Below are 24161 nucleotides of genomic sequence, written 5' to 3'. Positions count from 1 at the left end.
ATCACTATATGGCAAAACTGACGTATTAACACTGAGATGAAGACAAGAATTTATAAAGCCAGTGTAAGACCAATAATGACATAACTATGCATCAGAAACTAGATCCGACACAGATACAACACAAAGACTACTGGAAACGGCAGAGATGAGAGTGCCGAAGAGAACCCATGTGCTAATGACCGACACCAAGGGTCTGGACACCAAGGGTCTGTTATATTCAATCATTTTTTCAATTAAGATCTTGAGACATTGCCGGTGGTCAATTGTACTAAACCCTGAGTGAAATTCAGCCTCTTCTCAAGGTTGATAGAAATCTAGTTTTCTTTGCATTCTGTTAATGGGTCTGTAGTCTGGTAGTTATCAATGTCAGTTAATTTTCAGGTATTTCTTGTTTATTTACACTACTCATAGATTACATAGGATCTGTATGTTATTTATTAATTCCTTGTCTCCATTCTTTATTGTTTCTGTTGTCACTCGATATTCTCCCTGCGATGTCAATGATACTACCCTTTCATTGGATTGGGCAGCACAAAATCAAGAGGTTATAGAGCTAAAGAGAGCAGTCCTTTATTACTCTTACTGTGCTATTGAGCATGCTGTAATTTTTGTTTAAATTTCATATGATATTAATCAGTAGTATTCAATTATGGTGTGCATTATTGCTTGCATATTTTATAACTCGGACATTCATGTTAAGTAGGTACTTTCTTATTACTTCTTGTGTCTTCAGATCAATCATTCTACAATAACCGTTGTGTCTAAAAAATTATGTTTTACATACTAGCAGAGATATTAATGACCCTAGATTAGAAGAATATATATTTTGTGTTAAGGATTTATCTCTGTGTTTATTTACAAATCGGTATTATTTATGAAGTTCTTTTATTTTATATGTGTATCGGATATTTGGAAAGTATTGTTTTATACATTTCTTAAGTTACTAAGTAACCTTTATAATAAAGACTTATTTGAAACTTTGTTTTTATTTTTGAGAAGAAAATCTGCTACAGAAGTAGGATGAGTATCGGAAGCCCCAGAAGATATGATATAAAATGTACAAAGGAAAAAGAGAGAAGTAAAACGAAGGAGAGCAAAATACAATAACAGACAATTGTAAACAGCACTGAACTATAAATAGAACAAATAAGAAAATGTAAATCCTGGAAAATTATAATATTTTTAAAAAGCACTATCAAGGAAAGAAGATGGGAAGACTATTTATAAAGAGCTGCACATAGAGAAACGCTCGTAATTTATACAATCGCCGGCAAAACATTCCGCCACTAAAAATTTTTAATAAAGATTGACAATTTATAACTTTATTATTGGTACTCCGATTTTCAAGATTCTTGCATCAGTTTTGTAGGTACATGTATTGATACCGTTTGTTATTATCCCGGTAACAAAAATTTTTTGCTTATGTGGCATTATACGGGGGCGAATGGAAGCGTTGTTTTTCTCCAAAATTTAAAAAATTCTTGGAAAAATTGAAGGGCCGATTTTGTTTCGTATTATCTCGGAGGCATCCCTAAGATTTTTTTTGAATTATCCGAATATCTCTTCTTGTAAAAGTTGTAAGTAAAAACACTGCTTTGAAGGTTTATTTAATTAAAAATATCAAACGCCCTAAAATTAGCAAAACGAAACAAAATTAACAACAAAACAATTAAATAGCGGGTATGCCCACCTCTTACAGCAACGACTGCGGGCGATCTGTTTAGCATCGAATAAAGATGTGTTATCCTTGCCTGGGGAATAGCCCGATATTCCTTTACCAGAGTCATAACTGTACCAAATGTTCTGGAACCCTAGGATGATGGCGAATAGCTATTTTCAATTAATCCCATAAACGCTCGATAGGATTGAGATCTGGGCTACATGCGGGTCATTCTAATCTTATCAATCCAACCTCTATTTAAGATATATATTTTTATGAGTCAATCATTGTTTTTATTTACAAAAAATTGCTCAGCTTTTACAAGAAAAGAGATATTTGGATAATTCCAGAAATAAAATATTAGTGATCCCTCCGGGACAATATGAAATAATTATGAAACAAAATCGGTTCTTCAATTTTTCCACAGAATTTTTTAAAGTTAGGACAAAATACAACGCTTTCATTCAGCCCCGTATAATACTATCTAAGCAAAATTTTTTGTTCCAGGAATAATAACAAACGATATCAATACATGTACCTACAAACTGATGCAAGCATTTTGAAAATCGAAGTATAAATAATAAAGTTATAAGCAGGGGCGGCCCGTCGGGGTAGGCAAGGTAGGCGCCGCCTACCCTCTTCAAATGTAGTACAATAATATAAATTATTAATATAAATTACTTATTTCAAAATTGTAATTTATAAATTTTGACACAATACCTACAATAAAATAGCAAAAATTATCCAAATTATTTGTAAAAATATCCAAAAAATTTTCTCCGTAGTTATAATTATTGTACGCTCCTTGTAGTATCAGTAGTACTGTATAAGATTCTATATTCTTCCTGGGTCAGGCACTTGAAAACGTAGCCTGAAATAGAGAACGACGCCAACACCGAATTGACCTGCGATCTCTCTCTGTTTACGCGAGCAGGCCTGCTGCAGGTCTCGCGTATTCTACGATTTTGAAAGGGCGCATAGGCACAGAGTCTTATAGCCGCACCTCCAAAATTTTATCAGTTGCTTCTCTTGTGTCTTGTGAAACTGTTTTAAATAATTTTGTTTTTTGATTTTGGCTGTTATTAGTAGGTTAAGTATTGAATAAAACTAGGTAGGACAAATTAAATTTGTTTATGAAAACTGAATAATAAACAGGTAAATTTGAGATCGGTCTATTGAAGGGCATTTTAATTTTATATTAATTTAGTAATAATTCACTAACGACAAATAAATCTGTGAATAGTTATTTGTCAGTCGTCCATTATATTTTATAGATATAGATAGAAGTGTTATTAGAATTTATAGATAATTAAAAATTTAAAGCGAGGTTAATTGTTAACTTATCAATTTATTCGAAGAGTAAATTATTATTTGATACAAAAATAAAATAAGTAATATTTGACGTTGTTGAAACGTAGGTGTGTTAGTTTTATTGGTGGAAAAACTTTAGTCATCGAATATGAATATTTTAAACGATGTAATATGCAGTTTGATCGAGACGCCTTATTCAAGGTGCCAAAATCAAGAAAGGTCAGAAATTATTTCAATGGGCCGGCCTTTACCAAATTTAACGATTTTATCCACAGATAAGACAAAAGACAATCGACCATTTTCGAGATCGTTTAAAACAATATGGTATGAAAATCATAAATGGCTAAGCGGAATGTTGCTCTCAAATTTGAAGCAAAATGTTTGGGTGAGTCAGGGATATTCAGATTTGAAAAATTTATCAGCTAGTGTAAAAAAACATAATTCTTCGAAAGAACATTTAAACAATTGCTTAGGTTTAAAACGGTTAGAAAAAAATAAACAAACTATTGACAGTGCTTTAGCTGGACAAATTTCTCTATCTAATAAGATATATAATGAAGAAGTTGAAAAAGATTGAAGAAGTTGAAGAAATTGATGTTACAATTCTGTTAGTAAAACAAGAACCTGCATTTCGCGGTCGTGATGAGAGCCATAATTCTTCAAACATGGGTAATTTTAAAGAAATTTTTAATTTAGTAGTTAAACGCGATCAGGAAATCCAGGATCATGTTAAAAAATAGAAGGGGTGTTCACGGGTTTGTCAAAAACAATACAAAATGATTTAATAGATTGCCTTGCCGATTACGTAAAAAATGAAATTTCAACAGAAATTAATGAAAGTCAATTTTTTTCTATACTAGCGGACGATACTACTGATATAACCGAAAAATCACAGTGTACTTTAACAATCCGTTTTGTTAAAAAAGTTGGTCAGGTAACAGAAAGATTTTTAGGGTTTTTTTATGTTAGCGAGAATAGATCTGCAGACGCTCTATATAGTTTAATTTCAAACGTGCTTGAGCCATATGATTACAAAAATAAATAAATAGCTCAATTTTACGATGGAACAAGTGTAATGGCTGGCTCTTTAAACGGATTACAATCAAAAAATTAAAGTAGATGCTCCAAAAGCAATTTTTACACATTGTTGCGTTCATAGATTACATTTAGTATTGCAAGACGGCTCAAAATGTATTACAAATTGTAGGATATTTTTGTCGCCTACCCAAAGTATATGTGTAGCCTACCCGCATACTGAGGTCGCGAGCCGCCACTGGTTATAAGTTGTCACATTTAATAAAAAATTTTTAGTGGCGGAATTTTGTGCCGGTGAGTGTCACAGAACATAGCTGGAAAAACCACAGAAAAGAAGTTTGAGAATAAAGAAACCTGGCGATTAGTCAGAATTTATTCTTTTACCAGGTTACAAGTAATCCACAAACAAAATTCCTTTCGCATTCCAAAAAACTGATGCTAACTCCTTCTTCGCGGATTTCTGGAAACGAACTCATTTCGGAGCCGAAGAACCATGTGCACACCACTCTTTATCCTCTTCAGGATGCAGCACTCATTGTGAATACAGCTCTTTGAAACCCAATACTTCAGTCAAAATATTGCTTACACTGCCCAATGAGATGCCCAATACAATATCTTTTATTTTTTCTACGACAATTTCTGCTATTCACATTCTAACATTACGAACGTTCCAAAAAAAATTAGGCTAGTAGCCGAAGTCCTCTCTTAGGCCCGCTCCTATTGAGTCGCAAAACTTATTGAACAGCCGGTCACAATGTTGATGGAGAGTATTGGTGGATGATTGATTGGGTGGATCACTATAATAAAGACTACTTGAAAACAGATTTTTATTTTGTATTAAATAACAAGATGGTTACAGATTTCGTTTTGCATTGCATTTATTTCGATAACATCAAAGGTTACGCTTGTTTCACACAACAAGAATTTTGACCGTTTGAAATCTACATAGTGGCTCGGGCAATCATATGGAATCTTTCTCCCTTCACCGCTTTGGTGAAGGGAGAACGATTCCTTATGATTGCTCGAGCCACTATGTACATTTTAACTATATTCTTCTTCTTCTTCATGTACCATGTCCTTTCAGAACGTTGGTTACCATCATAGCTATCTTAATTTTATTCACTGCCACCCTAAATAGCATGTTTGTATCAACACCATACCAATCTCGCAAGTTCTTCAACCATGAGGTTCTTCTTCGTCCTGGACTGCGTTTGCCTGCTATTTTTCCTTGCATGATATTTTGTAGCAACCTATGTTTGGGACCTCTCATTACATGTCCGAAATACCAACTTTCTCTGCTTGATGCTTTTTATGATCTCAGTAGTTTTGCTGAGACGTTCTAGTATTGTGGAGTTTCGAATCTTCTCCACCCAGGAAACTTTTAAAATTCGTCTATAGCACCACATTTCGAAAGTCTCAAGGCGATTTTGATCAATTTTTTTCACAGTCCAGGACTCGACACCGTAAAGTAAGACCGAGAACACGTAGCAGCGAAGTAGGCGGATCCTCAATGCCAATTTTAGGTCTCTGTTACATAACACCTTGGACATACTTCTAAAAGCGGCTCTAGCCGCTTTTTAGCGCCTTTTAACCATCGCACGGTCAAAATTCTTAGTGTGTGTTTCGAGCGTTATGGTTATGAACACATTTTAGTGGGTAATAGGTGTGTGAACAGTCAGGATTTCTTGTTTATAAGATTCTATGTAAATTAACTGTTTACTATCGAATTCAACACTTCCAGTGGTATAAAACATCTTGAACACACATCCATTACCATTCAATTTATTAACTTAACAACATTCGAGATAAATGCATCATATTATACTTATTCGGTTTTTGGCTTCACTGAAGCTATTATGTTTTGGATGAACACTGATTTATATAGGAAAATAGATAGGATGGCGCCGGCGATGGCACCAAACCAGTAGACTATCACATGTTCCACAAAGGTATTTCCATCACAACCAAGCTTCAAAGATGTCGCCAACGCTGGGTTGAAGTATCCTCCGGAGAAATTGAATGCTAAAAAAATAAATCATTATATCAAGAACACTAGTATAACTGCACAATAAGAAACAATCTGAGGGTAAACTCACAAATGCGGCATTTGATCTTTTTAAAACAAAGTCACTTGGTGATGGTTTTGTTGTGCTGCATTTTGTAAACAAATTATATGCAAGAATTTGGTATACCAAGGAAATTAGTAGCGCAAGTACGAGTTCAAAATCAATTAACAGATCCCTTCCAGATAAATAAAGGACTAAAACAGAGAGATGGGCTGGTTCCGACTCTGTTTAATAAATATATTTATATAATATATTATAAGAAAACTGTCCGTAAACCTCAACAAATTATTGTTTAATAAGTCTAAGCAGCTTTTAATGTACGCAGATGATGTAAACTTGAATGGGAAGTTCCACAAGAGACATCACATAACTTAATGTGGAGCTCGAAAAAATACGAAAGAAATAGGGCTAGCCCTTAACGTAGATAAAACTAAAACCCTAATACAAGCAAGGAAACAACGAAACTTGAAGAATTTGACAATAATCGACGCTTATCTTGAAATAGTAAAACAGTTCAGATACCTAGGTGTACAGATAACTGATGACGTCAGCGAGGAGAAGGAACTACGGAAACGGATAATACTTGCTAACAAAGCATACTTCTCTTTGTTGCAGGTGTTTGTATGCAAAGATATCCATAGGGAAGCAAAGTTTAAAATATATAAACCCATCATACGAATCTAACGGTGTATACCTTATATTCGGGAAAATTCGAATTTTTAAGTTATTGGCTTTAAAAGTATGATCAAATCTATTTCTTATGGAAAAAACGGTTTTTCAAGCTCAATAATTCCTGTAGTAGCTTCAGTTATCATACTTGGCCTTAGATGCATAAGATACTACTTGTCAATACGTTTCAAACTCATGTTTAGTGAACAAAATCGTTAAGCCGTTTAGAAGTTATTAAGCTACAAAAGTATAATCCAATTAACGATTATTCCCTAGATGGTTTATGTAGTTGTAGTGGTTGCGACGCTAATTTGATCTGGCAACGGGCAATCCGAGTTCATTTACCGGCCATCCCAATATTTTTTTGAATCTATTTCGAATAGAAAAGCAATCTAGTGTACATTCGATGGACACTAGATCATTTGGGAGATAATGCGACAAAGGTCACAAAGGCGACCATTTATAAAGCTTAAACGTGTAATCGAGAAACATTGCATTCAACTTTATACATTTAATTTATAAATAACTTTGAAAAACTCCTGATACAAGAATAAAAAACCGCTAAACGCCGTAAAAATGAGTGGCGCATACAATATTCCAGCTACAAAAGGTCTGATATGAATATTACGCAATTATTATTTTAATTTGATGCAAAGCAGAATTCTAGTTTTATTTTAAAATATTTTTTCATAATATTTGCTAAATTTGAAGTAAACCCGCCACAAAAGGTTTTCAAAATTCAAACTTTATCAAAGTTCTCTTTTGTAGCGCGTTTTACTTCAAATTGGGCAAATATTATGGAAAAAATCTTTCAAAATGAAACTAGAATTTTATTTTCCATCAAAATGAAAATACATTTTCGCGCCACGTAATACTCATATGCTGCACTTTTGTAGCTGGAATATTGTATGCTCCACTCATTTTTACGGCGTTTAGCGGTTTTTTATTCTTGTATTAATTACACATGACAGAAGCTTGAAACAAATGACAATCGATGAAAATCCCTATAGCAACATACGGCGTAGAAATATGGATAATGAGAGAGAAGAAAATAAACCTTAAACATTAAACAAAGATATTAAGGAGGATATTGGGACCCATTTGGAATAATGTTATATGCAGAATAAGGTTCACCATGAGTTATACCAATATTACAAAGAACCCTCTATACAAATACCTAGTAGATAATGATAGAACATCTAGTAGAAAGCTTAACGGAACTGTTATGGGACGTGGGCTCAAGGAAGAGGTGGATAGACGTGCTGCATGAGAACCGACACTAAAGAGATATTGAGATTGAATAACTGGAGGAGAGCAACCAGGGACAGAGATACTTGGAGGCGGATGCTGGGGAAGGCTAAGAAAGTTCATAATAGCGTGGGAAGCTATAAGTGAAAGATTATTTAAAAGAAATGTTTTCCTTCATGGATATAAACTAACAGGTATGTGCATATACGTAATAATTTAAGTCAAGGTATTTAGTCAACGTAAAAGACATATTTTTTTGAACAGCTACACGAAGAATGATCAAAAATAAGTCAATCTCGGGAAATAATATTAATAGAAGATATTGGCGGTAGAGTAGGAAGAAAAAATGGGGATTAAATATTAGGAAAATATGGAGAAGTTATCGCGAACAACAATGTTGAAACAAATGGTGAAAGAGTCATAGATTTATGCAACCAGAATCAACTCGGAACCTTAAATGAATATTTCCCCTATTAATTGATATACAGCTATAAGTGGATTCATAAAACAAGGAACATTATGGTAGGGGAGCCCAAACGGGGATTTTTGCAGCTACTCGAGCGCGTCAGATTATCATATAGGGAGAAACCTGGTACCCTGCAGATGTACCTCTACCATATATTGGCTGTTAACACAGGGGAGTTCGTTCAGGAGGGAACGAAAAAAATCTATCCTTAAAAATACTCGAAATTGTCAGAATAAGATAAGGTAAGTTAAGTACGTGCGAAAGAGTGTATATTTCAAAAATTTGATGATTTGAGCGGAGCGTAAGGAAATGGGTGAGTCAAAAAGTTTCACAAAAAAAGAGAATGTTTCGCGAAATGAACGTCAGATCGAAAAACTAAAAAATACGTCTTCAATACTTTTCAAAAGTCTATCGAATGGTACTAAACATGACCCCCACGGAGAGGGGGAGGGGTAAATTTAAAATTTTAAATACAAACCCTGCGATATTTCGCAAAATGAACATCAGATCGAAAAATTGCAAAATACACTTTCAAAATGTTTTTGAAGAATATATCGAATGGTACCAAACACGACACCCTACTGAAGTGGGGTTGGGGTTACTTTAAAATCTTAAATGGGACCCCCCAATTTTTATTGCAGATTTGGATTCTTTACGTAAAAATAAGCAACTTTTATTCGAGACACTTTTTCGAATTATGGATAGATGGCGCTATAATCGGAAAAAACGATTGTTGGAAATGGAAAATTTAATTAAAAAGTGGAAAGTTCCCACTAAAATGGAAAATTTTTCTTAACTGTATTTGGTTTTAGGACCTAATAATCACAACCCAATAGGTCCCCATAACGCTCGAGTGACTGCAAATTTAGCATACTTTGCTCCCCTACCATTAAATAAATGATCGACTACAGAGTACCTACATGATAATAAAACAGAAAACCCGACTGAAAGTATGAGTTCAGAGAAGCGCAACATGCGGTCGCGATCACTGTTATACCAACAATAGGGCTTTTCATCGATTGTCATTTGTTTCGAGCTTCTGTCATATGTTGTATAATCTGTGTAGGTATACGAATATTGTATACAGCTTATACAACATATGACAGAAGCTCGAAACAAATGACTGTTGTTGAAAAGCCCTATATTTAAGTTGCAAATAATTAATAGAAGATAAATTAAAATAAAAAAAAAACCAAGCAGACGTACAAAGACAAAATTTTAAGAAAAAGAACGAGTCGGGTTAAGAAACTGCCAATAAATAATTATCTAGGAGAAGCCTGAATTACAGAAAGCTGGAAATTGATAGAAAGTTTTAGAAAATAAAAAATGGGAACAGTATTTCAAAGAAATTTTAGTAGAGACTAGAGTAAACTTTATAAAACAAAAAAAAACTGTTGTGTTGATTTGTTATATACAATATGACAAGAAATATACCTGAGGCCCATTTTAATTGATTATTTTGACCATGAATCTAATACATGACTTAATAGAGAGGCTACAGAAATCCGACCAGAAATAAAAGTAAATGACACACAAACACTAATACTTACAGAAGGAAAATAGTCAAATCATAGTAAACAGCACAGCGGCGGATCCAGCATAGTTAGGAGGGAGGCCCGATTGTCTAAATTTCCATAAAAACAAGTGAATGTTTTTATAATCTTTTTTCTTCTTCTTGCAATACCGTTTCCTATCGAAGGTTGGCTACCATCACAGCAATCTTAACTTTGTTGGCTGCAGCTCTGAACAATTATTGTAATGAACTGCACCCGTACCACTCCCTTAAATTTCGCAACCAGGAAATCCTCCAACGTTCCACATTTCTCTTTTCCGAGATTTTTCTTTGGATTATGAGTCTTAGCAGGGAGTACTTTTCCCCTCTCATGATGTGGCCTAGATATTCCAGTTTCCTCGTTTGTTTGCAGATTATAGTCTGTATATATAATTAAAAAAATATCACTTGGTTTGAGAGGGGGGTGATTGCCCCTCTCGTCCCCTTGGATCCGCCACTGAAACAGCAAAGTCTAAGCTGAAGCAGCATATTATAAAATCTCAGTAGCCTAAATCGAATGAAATACAAAGGGAGAAAGCAAAAGTTTAAATATAATAAAAGAAAACAAATCAAATCTACGTGCTTGTTTAAATATACATAAATTACTCTTTAGATAAAAATAATGTATACCTGCAACCACCATCATGGTCCCAAAAAACGCGTCGAAATAATTGCCCAGTTTGGCGTCGGATTCGCTTAAAATTCTCGAAACGATTCTACACAGACATGTAGCTCCAGCTTCGATTATCGTTCCAAGACCCGTGTCTACTTGCAGATCTGTGGTGCAGTCTTCATAGGCTTTGTCTAAGTGGGTTTCTACTAACTCTAGTGACCAAAGGACTTGAACGTATCTAAAGAATATTAAGAACAAAGTATATATTAATAAAATAAATACACACATGTTACACTTAGTAAAAGCAAAAAAGCTTTCAATTTTTCTTATAGTATGGTATAGTTAGACCCAAACCCAGACATCCAAAGTGAAAGTTATCCTCCAACACCAAATTGTTCTATATGGTCCACATAATGTTCAGAAAAAAGTCACACCATTTTGAGCGTCGGGTTTGGGGGGAAGAGGGGGGAGAAATCTGCAAATTCGTAGTTTTTTACGTTTTTCGTCAATATTTCTAAAACTAAGCGGTTTAGCATGAACAACCTTCTACACAAAATTGTTCTACATCAAATTTGAAATAAAAAAGGCCCTATGCTTAACCCTTCTAAAATGAACGGTTCCAAAGATACGGAGGTAGTATAGTATAATTGGTCCAAAAAGGGCCTAACTCAGACATCCAAAGTAAAAGTTGTCCTTCAACAATAAATTGTTCTATATGGTCCACATATTGTTCAGTAAAAAGTTACACCATTTTGAGCGTCCGGTTTGGGGGGGGGGGGGAGATAGGGGAGAAGTCGGTAAATTAGTAGTTTTTTTTAGGTTTTTCGTCAATATTTCTAAAACTATGCTTTAGCGTAAGGAATGCATTATAGAAAAATGTTTTACATGAAATTTAAAACAAAAAAGGTTGTATACATAATTGTTATAAAATCAACGGTTCCAGAGTTACGGAGGGTGAAAAGTGGAGGTTTTCGGTACTTTTTATATTTACCGATTTCTCCTCCTCTCTTCCCCAAACCCGACGCTCAAAATAGTGTGACTTTTTTCTGAACATTATGTGGACCATATAGAACAATTTGGTGTTGGAGGATAACTTTCACTTTGGATGTCTGGGTTGTTGGTATAGTTATATCATAAATATTGCCCAAAAAATATAAAATGTTTCGAAAACCTCGACATTTCACCCTCCGTAACTCTGGAACCGTTGATTTTATAACAATTATGTATACATCATTTTTTGTTTTAAATTTCATGTAGAACATTTTTATATATAATATTGTTTACGCTAAAGCATAGTTTTAGAAATATTGACAAAAACTTAAAAAAACTACTAATTTACCGGCTTCTCTCCCATCTCCCTCCCAAACCGGACGCTCAAAATGGTGTAACTTTTTATTGAACAATATGTGGACCATATAGAACATTTTGGTGTTGGAGGAAAACTTTTACTTTGGATGTTTGGGTTAGGCCTTTTTTTGGACCAGTTATACTATACTACCTCCGTAACTTTGGAACCATTCGTTTTAGAAAGATTATGCATAGGGCCTTTTTATTTCAAATTTAATGTAGAACAATTTTGTATAGAGGGTTGTTCATGCTAAACCGCATAGTTTTAGAATATTGGCGAAAAACTTAAAAAACTACGAATTTACCGATTTCTCCCCCTCTCCCCCCCAAACCCGACGCTCAAAATGGTGTGACTTTTTTCTGGACATTGTGTGGACCATATAGAACAATTTGGTGTTGAAGGATAACTTTCACTTTGGATGTCTGGGTTATGCCATCTTTTGGAACAACTATACTATACACTATACTAACAATTTTTTTTTGATATTTTGCACAACAAAAAGTAAGTCCTGGTATGTATCTCAAATACCTGTACTTTAAAAGTTTACTTATATGCATTGTATCATTTTTTGTCTTCTACCTACTCTGTATACCTACCATGAAAAATTTGTTTATGTTTTAATTTGCGTTTTACAAATCTTCGAAACAGTTTTCTTCGAAAGAAAAAGAGAATTTCCAACGAGAAAGCATACTCTAAATGTTTATTTACATAACACTATCTTTCTTTTTAGTTCGTATTTCTCGGTAAATCTCATAAATTCCTATCAAATACTTTTAATTTGCATCTAAAAATCGCCGAGTGTAATAAACATAATCCAATTGTGTATTTACATACTCAAAAGTCGCTAAGTGGACTTCTTCTTCTTCTTCTTTCTTGTGTGTAGGCTTTAAAACCGGCTTCTTCTTCAATATTAGCCTCCTAAATTATCGCACCATCTTTTTCTTGATCTGTCAATACTTTTTCGTCCATTTGGTGACTTATCTCCTGCTATTCGTACTATCCTATCCTCTGCCATTCTACTAATGTTCTCGTTCCACTCCTGTTTCCGTTTTGTCACCCATCCAGTCATGTCTTCTACATTGCATGGTCTTCTTATGTTTTCTCTTGTCTCCCTATCCAACAGACTTTTCCCTGATATTCGTCGGAGTATTTTCATCTCTGTTGTTTCTAGTAGTCGTCTCGTTTTAGATGTGTCAGGTCGTGTCTCCGCCGTGTATGTCAATATAGGTCTAATTGCTGCTTTATAGATTGTTGCTTTTGTGTCTTGTCTTAGGTGTTTGTTCTTCCAGATTGTCATTAAGAGATCCCCCCGCTTTACGTGCTTTTAAGATTTGTTGTCGTACTTATCTAATCAGATATCTAAACCTTGCTTCCTGCTTTATTATTTTCCCATCAATTTAGATTTTACATCGTAGTGGGTATTTAGATGTTGTCATACATTTAGTTTTTCTGATGATATTATCATATTGTATTTCTTGGCTGTTGTATTGAAGATGTGTGTTAATCTTTTGAGATCGTCTTCTGTCTCGGCGATTAATGCAACGTCACCAGCGCCGTCTGCATAACATAATATTTGGACTTCTTTGTTCCCCATGCTGCAATTATGACCTTTACGTACTTCTTTTTCTTCTTCTTTTTCTTGTAGTGTCTATCCGTTTCGGGTGTTGGCGACCATCACGGCAATCTGTACTTTGCACACTGCCGCTCTAAAAAGATTTGTGGTTGTTGCGTTGCACCACGTACGATGATTTTTCAGCCAGGAAATCCTTCGCCTTCCTGGTCCTCGCTTTTCTTTTACTTTTCCTTGCAAGATAAGTTGCAGCAGTCTATATCTTTCACTGTTCCTCATGATGTGTCCGAGGTATTCGATTTTGGCTGTTTTTTTTTTCTAGTAGTAGTTGAAAAGTGTCATCAAAACACCCTGATTAGTTCGTAACTTTTAGTTAGTTTACAAACCTTTACGTACCTACTGCTTGTATTATTTCGTCCATTATGTTAAAGAGCAATGGGCTTAACAAGTCACCTTGTCTGACTCCACTTTGTACTGGTATAAACTGTGTTACTTTTCCATTAATCTTTGCGTGTATTCGATTATGGAAGTAGATTTTTTCGATGGTTTGTATAATATTGATTGGTATGTTCCTTCTCTACACTAGGAGTAAGATGTCTTCGCCTTGGATACGATCGAAAGCCTTAGTCAGGTCTATAAAACATTGATATGCTGATTTATTGTACTCGATGGCCTTTTCTGAATCGCAGGTTATACGCACGTTATAAGTAACACCCCGGATCTGAATCCTTGAGGACCATGTCCGTAATTCATCAACTTGTTAATTCTTCCAGTTATTGTATCGTGTATTGTTATCTCAGGAAAATATTTGTTCTATTAAATTTATATATTTTTTATTTGTGTATGAATCCTTGAGCATATAGAATTTCGAGTTTTTCTTGTCACTCACCGAAAAGATAAGGTGGCGCCTTTTTCCTTTTTTTGTTTAGTTTCAGTTTTCATCTACTTTCCTTTCGTTAGTATGATTCATTCTTTACTCTCTTTTTTCTTCTCTTTCTTTTTCTTACCAACTTGCATTGTTAACGTCACTAGAGCTGGAATTCTGTACATAACTTATATTCCCAGACAAGAGTTTTTTTTCATTAATTTTTCTATAAATAAATTAGGGTTCAAAACGTCCTCCGACGTTGTCCGATGCCTTTTTGCCAATATCTTCTATCATTGCAGTTTTCATCTTCTATTCCTTGTACACTCATTAATCGTCTTGCTGCTTGTATTCACGTCGTTCTTGGCCTTACTGTTTTCTGTTGTCTGTAGGTATCCATTTCATAATTTTCTCTGTCAGTCTCTCCTTCCCCATTCTCTGAATATGTCCGTACCACGTTAATTGTTCCTTCTCAATGCATTCTACGACCGTTTCCTGTAAATTCATTCTTCGCTTTACTTCCTCATTTCCAACCCGGTCCAATCTCGATGTTCTACTTGCTCTTCTTAGGGCGTCCATCTCGGTAGCTTCTATTTTCTTTTTGGTGTTCCTTTATTCTCCATGTTTCGGATCCGTATACCAATGTGATCTTAATCATGGTGTTGTATATTCTCATTTTTCTTTATTTCCCTATCTCGGTACTCCACAAAACTCCGTTCAATGATTTAATTATCGTTCTTGTTTTATTTACTCTGCTCTTAATATCTGCATCGTCCGTACCTTTCTTGTTGAAACTAATTCTCAAATACTTATATTTATCACAGCTAGTTATTTTCTGATTATTGTCCAATATCATATCAGTTGAATCCTCAGCTAGGCATAAATATTGTGTTTTTTTCTACAATCATCTGCAGTCCCCATTTTTCGTATTCTTCCTTCAATTTGCGAGTCATATATTCCAAATCTTCTTTATCGTTTGCACATATCTGATCGTCTGCAAATTGAAGGGTGTACAGACAGGTGTTGTCGTAGATTTGGATGCCCATTCCACTGCATTTTCTTTTCCATATTGTAAGGGCTTTGGTGACATAAATCTTAAACAGACTCAGTGATATGCAACATCCTTGTCGTAGATCTTTGTTGACTGTAAAAAATTATGTTATTTAGTTTCCTAATTTTACTGCAGATTTCATATCACTGTATAAATTTTGCAAAGCTTTTATGAGAGTAAAGTTAATGTTGGAGTTTTGCAGTACTTCCCATAGTATCGGATTAGTCGGATTCCCATAGTCATTGGTTAATTCTTACGTTACCCAATATAGTACTTAAATTCCGGGCCTCCTTTTTATGCCATCCAATTTTAATTTAATATATTCAAGACAAATTATCAAAATACTGACCTGAATGTTAGAAGGGCCCCTGCTAATTGTGCACCAATCAACCAAAAGGCCGTTTTGATATCTTGGTTACCTTCAATAACTTCTTCTATAGGAGAGTATGGGCATGCACTTGCACTTCCCCAGTTCGACCCCCACCAAACGGTCAGCAAAAATAGGTAGAATGCGTAAGCTGATATACCCCAGTTATCAGCAACTAAAAAAAGTATTAAAATAAACAAATGAAGAATATGTCTTAATAATATTGTTGTAATTCATAAAACTATTTAGAGAAATGTTAATGACATTTGAGGATATCTTCCTTTTTTTACGAAATACCCCTGAAGATGCTCTAGGAGCGAAAGTTTACTTGGCAAGATTTAATAAAATTCAGTGCTCGACATTTGCCTTTTATTTCCGTAAAATTCATATTCGAGCATTCAACTACTTCCTAGATTAGAAGTTTTGCAAAAACTACTAAACGGATTCTTCTGAAATTCTGTGTAGTGTTTTTCTATATCTCAAATATTTTCTGAGTAACTTTTAGAGCTTCTATGTGGTAAATACCTTCTTTTAAATACCTGAAAGGTATTATTGGATGAACATTGAATTTTGAGCCTTTTTTAATGGTTTTGCTAATTTTGCAATATAATAACTATTTTATGAATTTGTAATCACTCTATTTTATAGAAAATTCCACACCTGTAATTTTGAATCAATCAAAATACGTTATTTTGACAGATCACCATGGCAACGGAGGTATTTTATCGGAAATTTTTTGCTCGTGGGGTACCCAACAGCGAATTATAGTGGAAATTTTTTGACGTTTACAATAACAGAACATTTTTGACAGACTGATTTTTATTTGTTTACATAATTTAAAATAAAACGCCAAAAAATAATTTTCTATCACTTGTAGTTACTCAAAACTTATGTAAAATTGAAGAATATACTATTTTATATCTTGAAATGGTATTCCCATGCAACTACAATGAGTAGAAATTACGAATTTGAAAGCCTAAATAATTGCTGACAAAGCTATGGTGCGCTATTTATTAATCTGTTCATGCAGCTTTGGATTTTCAAATGCAAATTTGGTGTGGAATTTTCTTACCGAATACCACGCGAAGTCAAATTAATATCCGGAAATTTTTTTTTGATCATGAATATTTTTAGAAAATTTCCCTCGTCTGCGACTCGGGAAATTTTCAAAATATTCATGATCTCAAAAAAATTTCCGGAAATAATTTGACCTCTAGTGGTATTACTAGTGAAAATTCCACACCTGTAATTTTGAACCAATCAAAATACGTTATTTTGACTGGTCACCATGGCAACGGAGGTATTTTATCGGAAATTTTTTGCTCGTGGGGTACCCAACAGCGAATTATAGTGGAAATTTTTTGACGTTTACAATAACAGAACATTTTTGACAGACTGGTTTTTATTTGTTTACATAATTTAGTTTTGATTCATTTTCTATCACTTGTAGTTACTCAAGACTTATGTAAAATTGAAGAATATACTATTTTCTATCTTGAAATGGTATTCCCATGCAACTACAATGAGTAGAAATTACGAATTTGAAAGCCTAAATAATTGCTGACAAAGCTATGGCGCGCTATTAATCTGTTCATGCAGCTTTGGATTTTCAAATGCAAAGTGGAATTTTCTTACCGAATACCACGCGAAGTCAAATTAATATCCGGAAATTTTTTTTTGATCATGAATATTTTTATAAAATTTTCAAAATATTCATGATCTCAAAAAAATTTCCGGAAATAATTTGACCTCTAGTGGTATTACTAGTGAAAATTTAATTACAAAACATTTTTGTCTGCTCAAAATTTTTCTAAAATGCATAGTTAACGAGATATAGCAACGAACTGGACAAAAAATTGAATTTTTCCAATTTTTTCACAAATTGTTTAATACAAAATTTAGCCCACCTTTTGAAGTATCCTCATAGTAAAATTTATGATTTCTAATAATATTTAGAAGCCATTACAGCAAAAAAATAGTGTCATATAAAATTTACCCAAATGAGGGTGTTTTAGAACAGATACCTCCTGGACTATATTATCAATCATGGAAAAAGTTTTCGTTATAAGTTAAGAGTAGTATGTAGTATACGTTATAAGTAACACTTTTTTGAAATTAATTCTTTAGATGGCGGCATATTAAGCTACAAAAAAATATTGATGTCACAGCGACTTGTGACCACATGGCAGCAACATTCAATCAGTGCTCCTTACCGATAGTTCAAAAACGATGTTGCAAATCAATGTTCCATTCATTTCTACTGCTTTCTATGGTTTTCCAGCAAAATTAATCGTTGGAGTTTGCAAAAGAGATTGAAAACATGCGCAAGACATAAACAAACCAAAAAACAAGAAAAAAATTATGACCTGATTTTCTTAGATGAATGAATGGAAGGTATTTGCGACTGATTTATTGCTGGGGAATCAAATTACGGCTTGATAAGTAATTTGGCACTGCAGTGGTCTCTATAGGGATTTTGGCTATTATAGTTACTCAAGCGGTCAGCAAAGGATTTGCAAGCCCGTCGTAAACAACCCCAATTGAAGGGGTTATAATTCTACAAACAAAAATGGGAACTGTGAGAGTCGACCTAGCTCAGATCTAACTGGAAAGTGACCGAATATCAGGACATAATATTTACAGTTATATGTGCGAAAGAGATGAATTTTTTAAGACTCCCTAGGCGTCGCCTTATAAATTTAAATACTTAAAATATTTCAAAAGAAATTTCTATGGCTACTCTGGAAAGGTTTCCAAACAAAGCAAAAATTCCCACGTGGTGTTTGTTTTCGTTTTTATAATTGGAATATATTGCTTGTAGGATGTTTAATTTTTACAAAATGGTAATGTGTTGGGTACCCGTGATTGTATTCAATGTTCATAGTACATTTCCAAATACATATTTCCCACCATATTTCCAAATAGGACTGGTTAAGAACCTGAAGAAACGCAGTAAGTACTATGTAGTATGTAGATAAATGCACGTATTTATATAAATGTCATATTGAAAGCATTGAGAAAGTTCAGAAAAAATTTCTACGCTTTGTAGGCTATAAATTAGGGATTTCTTCAGAAGATATAGGGGAGACCGGGGTTAGTGTGCCATAGGGGCAAGTTCGCCCACATGCCGTATTTCCTATGTAAATCACGATAGTGCGCCAATGGCCTGACCACTCCTTTGTTACCTCGCCCGGCAACTGCGAGTTCCGTTTTAGTTATCTATAAGACTTCGTTGCGTGCATACCGCTGTTTAAGTGTTTTTCGAATTGGTGAGTAAATTTTACCTCTGTTACATTTTTAATGTTTGTGTAGGTATATAGATAATCTACAAGTTTTTATTTTTAAATCTGCAAATACATGCTACTATTGTAATATATTGGTAGAATTGTAGTTTTAAAATATCGCTTATTTTGTTAACTGGCTACCATTTTTGTAAAATATTCTAGTCGGGGCTAGTTGGCCCATATTAGCTGGGGTTAGTTAGCCATATGGCGAACTAAACCCTGGTCTTTTATTGTACTTACATACAAAACGAAATCTTTTACTTTTTAGAAAAAAAAATGAGAACATACAAAAGGAAAAGTGAGAAGGGTAAAACCCCGTACGATATTATGAAGCGAGCAGTGAAGGTTGTCCTTGAAGAAAATTTTTCGGTCAGAAAAGCTGCAACAAATTTTGAGATACCAAGAAAAACCTTAGAAAAATATTGCAAAAAATGTATGGCAGTTCAGGAACAAAATGGAAATTTGATAAATATTCAAATAGGTTACGCTAAAAGCCGACAGGTAATCTTTAACTTAATTTTATTTTCTTTTTCTTCAGCCGATTAAAATTTGTAGGTGTTTTCTACTGAACAGGAAGAACTTCCAAGAAACCCCCCAAAATATAAAATCGAGATTTGTTTGTACTGGATGTCCCTTTAATAGAAATATTTTTGGGGAGCAAGATTTCTTACCTGCGTAGGTATACAACCGATGGGCCTCCAAATACAGTGATTGCACCAAATTAGATGAATAATAGCACATTAGAAATTAACTACCAAATAGCCAAATTAACTACTCAAAAAAAAATAAACAATCATCTTGAAGATAAGAAGAATTTATACACCAATAAAAGATGAGCTTGAGTTAGAGAAGCAGCAGAGAAAAAAGAAGAAGACAAAGCAAAGTAAAGCAGGTTTAACCCTTAAACGCCCAAGGGTGGGTAAAAAATGTCCACCTAATGCGTATTCCCTTGTAACATATTTATTACGTGTTTAAATTTTTTTTAAAAATTATTTATTTTTAAAAAGACAGCCCATTATCGAATGTTAATTTGGTTCTACCAATATTTTTGAAAATAAAAGCAGCATCTTGAGTTAAATATGGATGGGCATAAAAAGTACACCCTTGGCAAAACTTGTTACTAAAGGTTTCTATATAATTTCTCGTTGGTAGGAAGATAATCCATATAATTATCGATGTATAATTACATAATCTACATAATTATCCCCCAATGAGGAGGCTGAAAGAAAGAATATGGAGAAAATCGACAAATCTGAATTACTGGCTTTTACTGGTATGTTAATTTTGATGTACATTGTAATTTTGTTGTAAGGTTTGTAAATTGTTTATATTAATATTTTAGAAGATGCTGTGTTTTTTAAGCATAAGATTCTTAAGTTTAATCCATTTTCAACAACTCTCGATAAATATATTAGCTATTTTCGAGGTGGACATTTTTTACCCACCCTTGGGCGTACATGGAACCTAAAAATGGTTGGGCGTTTAAGGGTTAAAGAATGTAAAAAGAGACATATGTTCTAAAAAAACAAAAGCTAAAGAGATAGATTCATCTTCAGAAGAGGACGAATGCTTCTGTCTAATATGTCTCGAATTATTCTCTAATAGTGTTAGTAAGGAGAAATGGGTACAGTGCACTAAATGTAAAGAATGGGCTCATGAAGCTTGCACAGCTGGAGATATCCTTTTTTTGTGTGCGATAACTGTTTGTCCGATGCGGATTAGTGATTGTATATTTTTACAAATATATTTTAATTGATATTATCGTTTTGTATATTCATTTAAAAGCATGGGCATACTTACCCCAATGATGTGGCTCACTTGCCCCGCTTCAGGGGTTAGTTCGCCCACTGGACCAGCCGAACAAAAATATGTATAATCCCTTTAAAAATTTGTTTTGAGTATTTATTTCTACTGTAATATAGTGTTCACACCTTGTATTATATTTTATAATAGTTCAGAAAAAGTAATCTGGTTTCATGTAATTGTAAAAAATCAAAATCCAAAAAGTGGGCCTACTAACCCCGGTCTCCCCTAGTGTATTGTAACATTTTAAAATTGCTTAATATACCAAAATTAGAAAATCGTCGTTTAATGCTAGATTTGGTTTTTCTTTTCAAGATTGTAAACGGAATGATCCTTTCGCCTAAAATTTTGCAGATAATGGGTCTTAGGGTTCCCCAAAGGTGCACATGATCTAAGGACGTTTTTCACTTAGAATTCCAACAAACAAACTGTTGTCTAAATAGATCTATAACACGAATGTGTCAATCTGGAAATGGTTTAGATGTATACTTTTTTTCTAGCTCTCTGAATAGTTTTCGAAAAAAGCTGAAAAAATCATTTTAAAATACAATGTAGGCTGTCACTGTAAACTGTCATTTAGGTATTTATTTTATTCATTTGTCTTGTGTAAATTGTATGTAATTATTATTGAGTTCTAAAACTGTTAATATGATATGAATTATTTAATGATTGTAATTATTGTAATTGGTATAACCGTAAATAAACTATTTATTTATTTATAAATTCTTGATTTTGTGTAAGGACATTTATAGAATTAAAAGCAATATGATTGATATGACTAACAAGGATTGTGTCTTTAGAAAAAATGTGCAGATAATTGTTAAAACAAAATAAAATTAAAAATGATTACACAAATCACGTGTATAATCAATTGACAGACGTCAAACTTTCTCTTTGTTTGGAAACCTTTTTGACGTTTTGACGTCACACTATCAGAAAAAGAGATGGACCGAGTAGAGGTGGAAATTATCAATATTAACGTATAAATTAAAAGTACGATTCCGAGGTGACACATCAAAATATAATGAATTTTGCGGTGGACAACACAACTCATCATTGGATCATAGTAAACAAAAAATTCTAAAAGATTTTATTAACTTATGAGTTTTTCCAGGTAACGCTGTCCAGTTTTTTAGTTTTATCGACTTTTGACTTTTTGATATCACTCAGAAGTCAAAACAACGAATTTTTTCGCGAAATGGGTGAAAATCAACATATTTATTATTGTTAAACAAAAAATAAGCATAAAACAAAACTATCTCGACAGCGTTACTTCAAGGAATGTCTAAAAAAATATATACAAAATTCCAGGTAGGTCGGTCAAGTAGATTTTGAGTCACAATGTCTTCAACAATGTTTATCATTCAACACTATATTCAACACTATATCCCTGCAGCAAGTTAGCGCCAACGTGCTTGTGCGTAGTGAGAAACGGTCAACCGCTGTTCTCATATGCTTTTATAAATTGCTCCGCGATTCAAAAACATATTCCGGTGTGCATCACTCCACGATTTGACAGACAAAAAATAAATTGAAAATAAAAGTTGGCAATACTTTAAACGCGTTTTTCTCAAAACTGCTTTTTTCAAAGGCTGTAGACATTGTAACTCAAAAACTACTTGACCGGCCCACCTGGAATTTTGTACATATTTTCTTTAGACATTCCTTGAGGTAACGTTGTCGAGATATTTTTTGTGTTATGCTTATTTCTTGTTAACCAATAATAAATATGTTGATTTTCACCCTTTTTGCAAAAAAAATCGTTGTTTTGACTTCCGAGTGATATCAAAAAGTCAAAAGTCCATAAAACTAATAATACTGGACAGCGTTACCTGTAAAAACTTATAAGTTAATAAAATCTTTTTGATTTTTTTGTTTGCTATGATCAATGATGTTCACCGCAAAATTCATTATATTTTGAGGTGTCACCTCAAAAATTTGCCACCGTTGGCTTATTTTCCAAAATTTTCCTTGAATTTTTCTTGGATAATCTATGAATTGTACTGAATATGCCTATTTAATTTAAAAATAAAATAATTCTACCATACTTTAAAAAAATGTGCTTGAAATGTTGATTTCAACTCCTACCCTAAGGATAGCTATGACACGATTTTGATAGACAATTGTCTATGTATGAAATTTAATAAAAACGATGTTTCATCCGGCAAGCAGATGGGCACAGATCGACCTATATTCGGATCTTAGACTAATAGTTTACCTTACCTTTAAACCTATCGTAGGAGTATGACAACTGTCACTGTGTCAGGAGAATTTTATAAAATACTCTTGTACCGACGTCTAAAGGTATAAGTGGACAATGTAATGTTAATTTATACGTTTATATCGATTATTTCATTCATTGGAGATTCTGACCAATAGAAAGCTACAGAAATAAAAGTTAAACTGATAATTTTTGATAATATCCCGTCGTCAAGTATATTACGTCAGATGCCCTTCGTTGCTTAGCAACAGGGACTGTCCATTAATCACATGAGTCTCCAAAGGGGGAGGGTGGGGTCCATAAAAAATCACGAAACATCACAAGGGGGAGGGGAGTGTAGTAATACATCACGTGTATTTATTTTTTCGTCACCCCTGTTCAAAAATCGAAAGCGGCATTTGTGAGACTGATAAAAAAATAATTTTTCATTCATAATATTCTACAATACAACAACACATTAATTTTCTTTCCTTTCACCCAAATTTCTATAAAAAGTTTTATAAATATTGGATGTTAATGTTAAAAGCGACATAGGATACCACCTACTCTTCACGGTAAATTATCTTAAAGATAAGAAGGGACACTTGCGAAGTGTTTTGTTTCTTACCATGTGTTTCCACTAGGAATACTGATCCTGTCGTCGTCTCCTATTTTATTTAGGAGGTTTTAGTCTGTACATGAATTTGGTAGTCTTGTCAGTTATTCTTAGGTCAGTTTTAATTCTTCGGTAGTTTTAATTTTGTATAATAAAATTAGATGATACTTATAGATACGTGTATTTTATAAATACCTAAAAATAGATTTTTTGTAGATACTAAAAAATACACGTGATATAAGGTGTGGTTCGCCTTAAACCTCACCATGTATTACCAAGGGGGTGGGTGGTTAAAAAATGCCAAAAAAACATCACGTGATTAATGGACGGCCCCTACTAAAAAATACATTCGGTGACATTAATGATAATTAATGTTTTAAAAATTATAAAAGTTACTTTCAACCGTCAAATATTTATAACTGTGTGTTTAATTGTAC

General features: G+C 33.7%; 1 protein-coding gene across 1 annotated transcript in view; it reads right to left on the bottom strand.

Annotated features, from left to right (window-relative positions):
• Window positions 1–4819: 4819 nt before the first annotated feature.
• LOC114331453 (aquaporin-11) overlaps window positions 4820–24161 on the bottom strand; it is a 48255-nt gene continuing 28913 nt past the window's right edge. The window contains exons 3-5 of the mRNA XM_028281038.2: window positions 15804–15996; window positions 10638–10858; window positions 4820–6028 (exon numbers count right to left, since the gene is read on the bottom strand). Of these exons, the coding sequence (XP_028136839.2) occupies window positions 5832–6028; window positions 10638–10858; window positions 15804–15996 (611 nt within the window). The 3' untranslated portion in view covers window positions 4820–5831. The remainder of the gene's footprint in view (window positions 6029–10637; window positions 10859–15803; window positions 15997–24161) is intronic.

Source organism: Diabrotica virgifera, chromosome 3, assembly GCF_917563875.1.
Source record: "Diabrotica virgifera virgifera chromosome 3, PGI_DIABVI_V3a".
NCBI classification, from domain to species: Eukaryota; Metazoa; Arthropoda; class Insecta; order Coleoptera; family Chrysomelidae; genus Diabrotica; species Diabrotica virgifera.
Note: the sequence above shows the minus strand (reverse complement) of the source record. Positions and strands in the feature narration are given on the sequence as shown.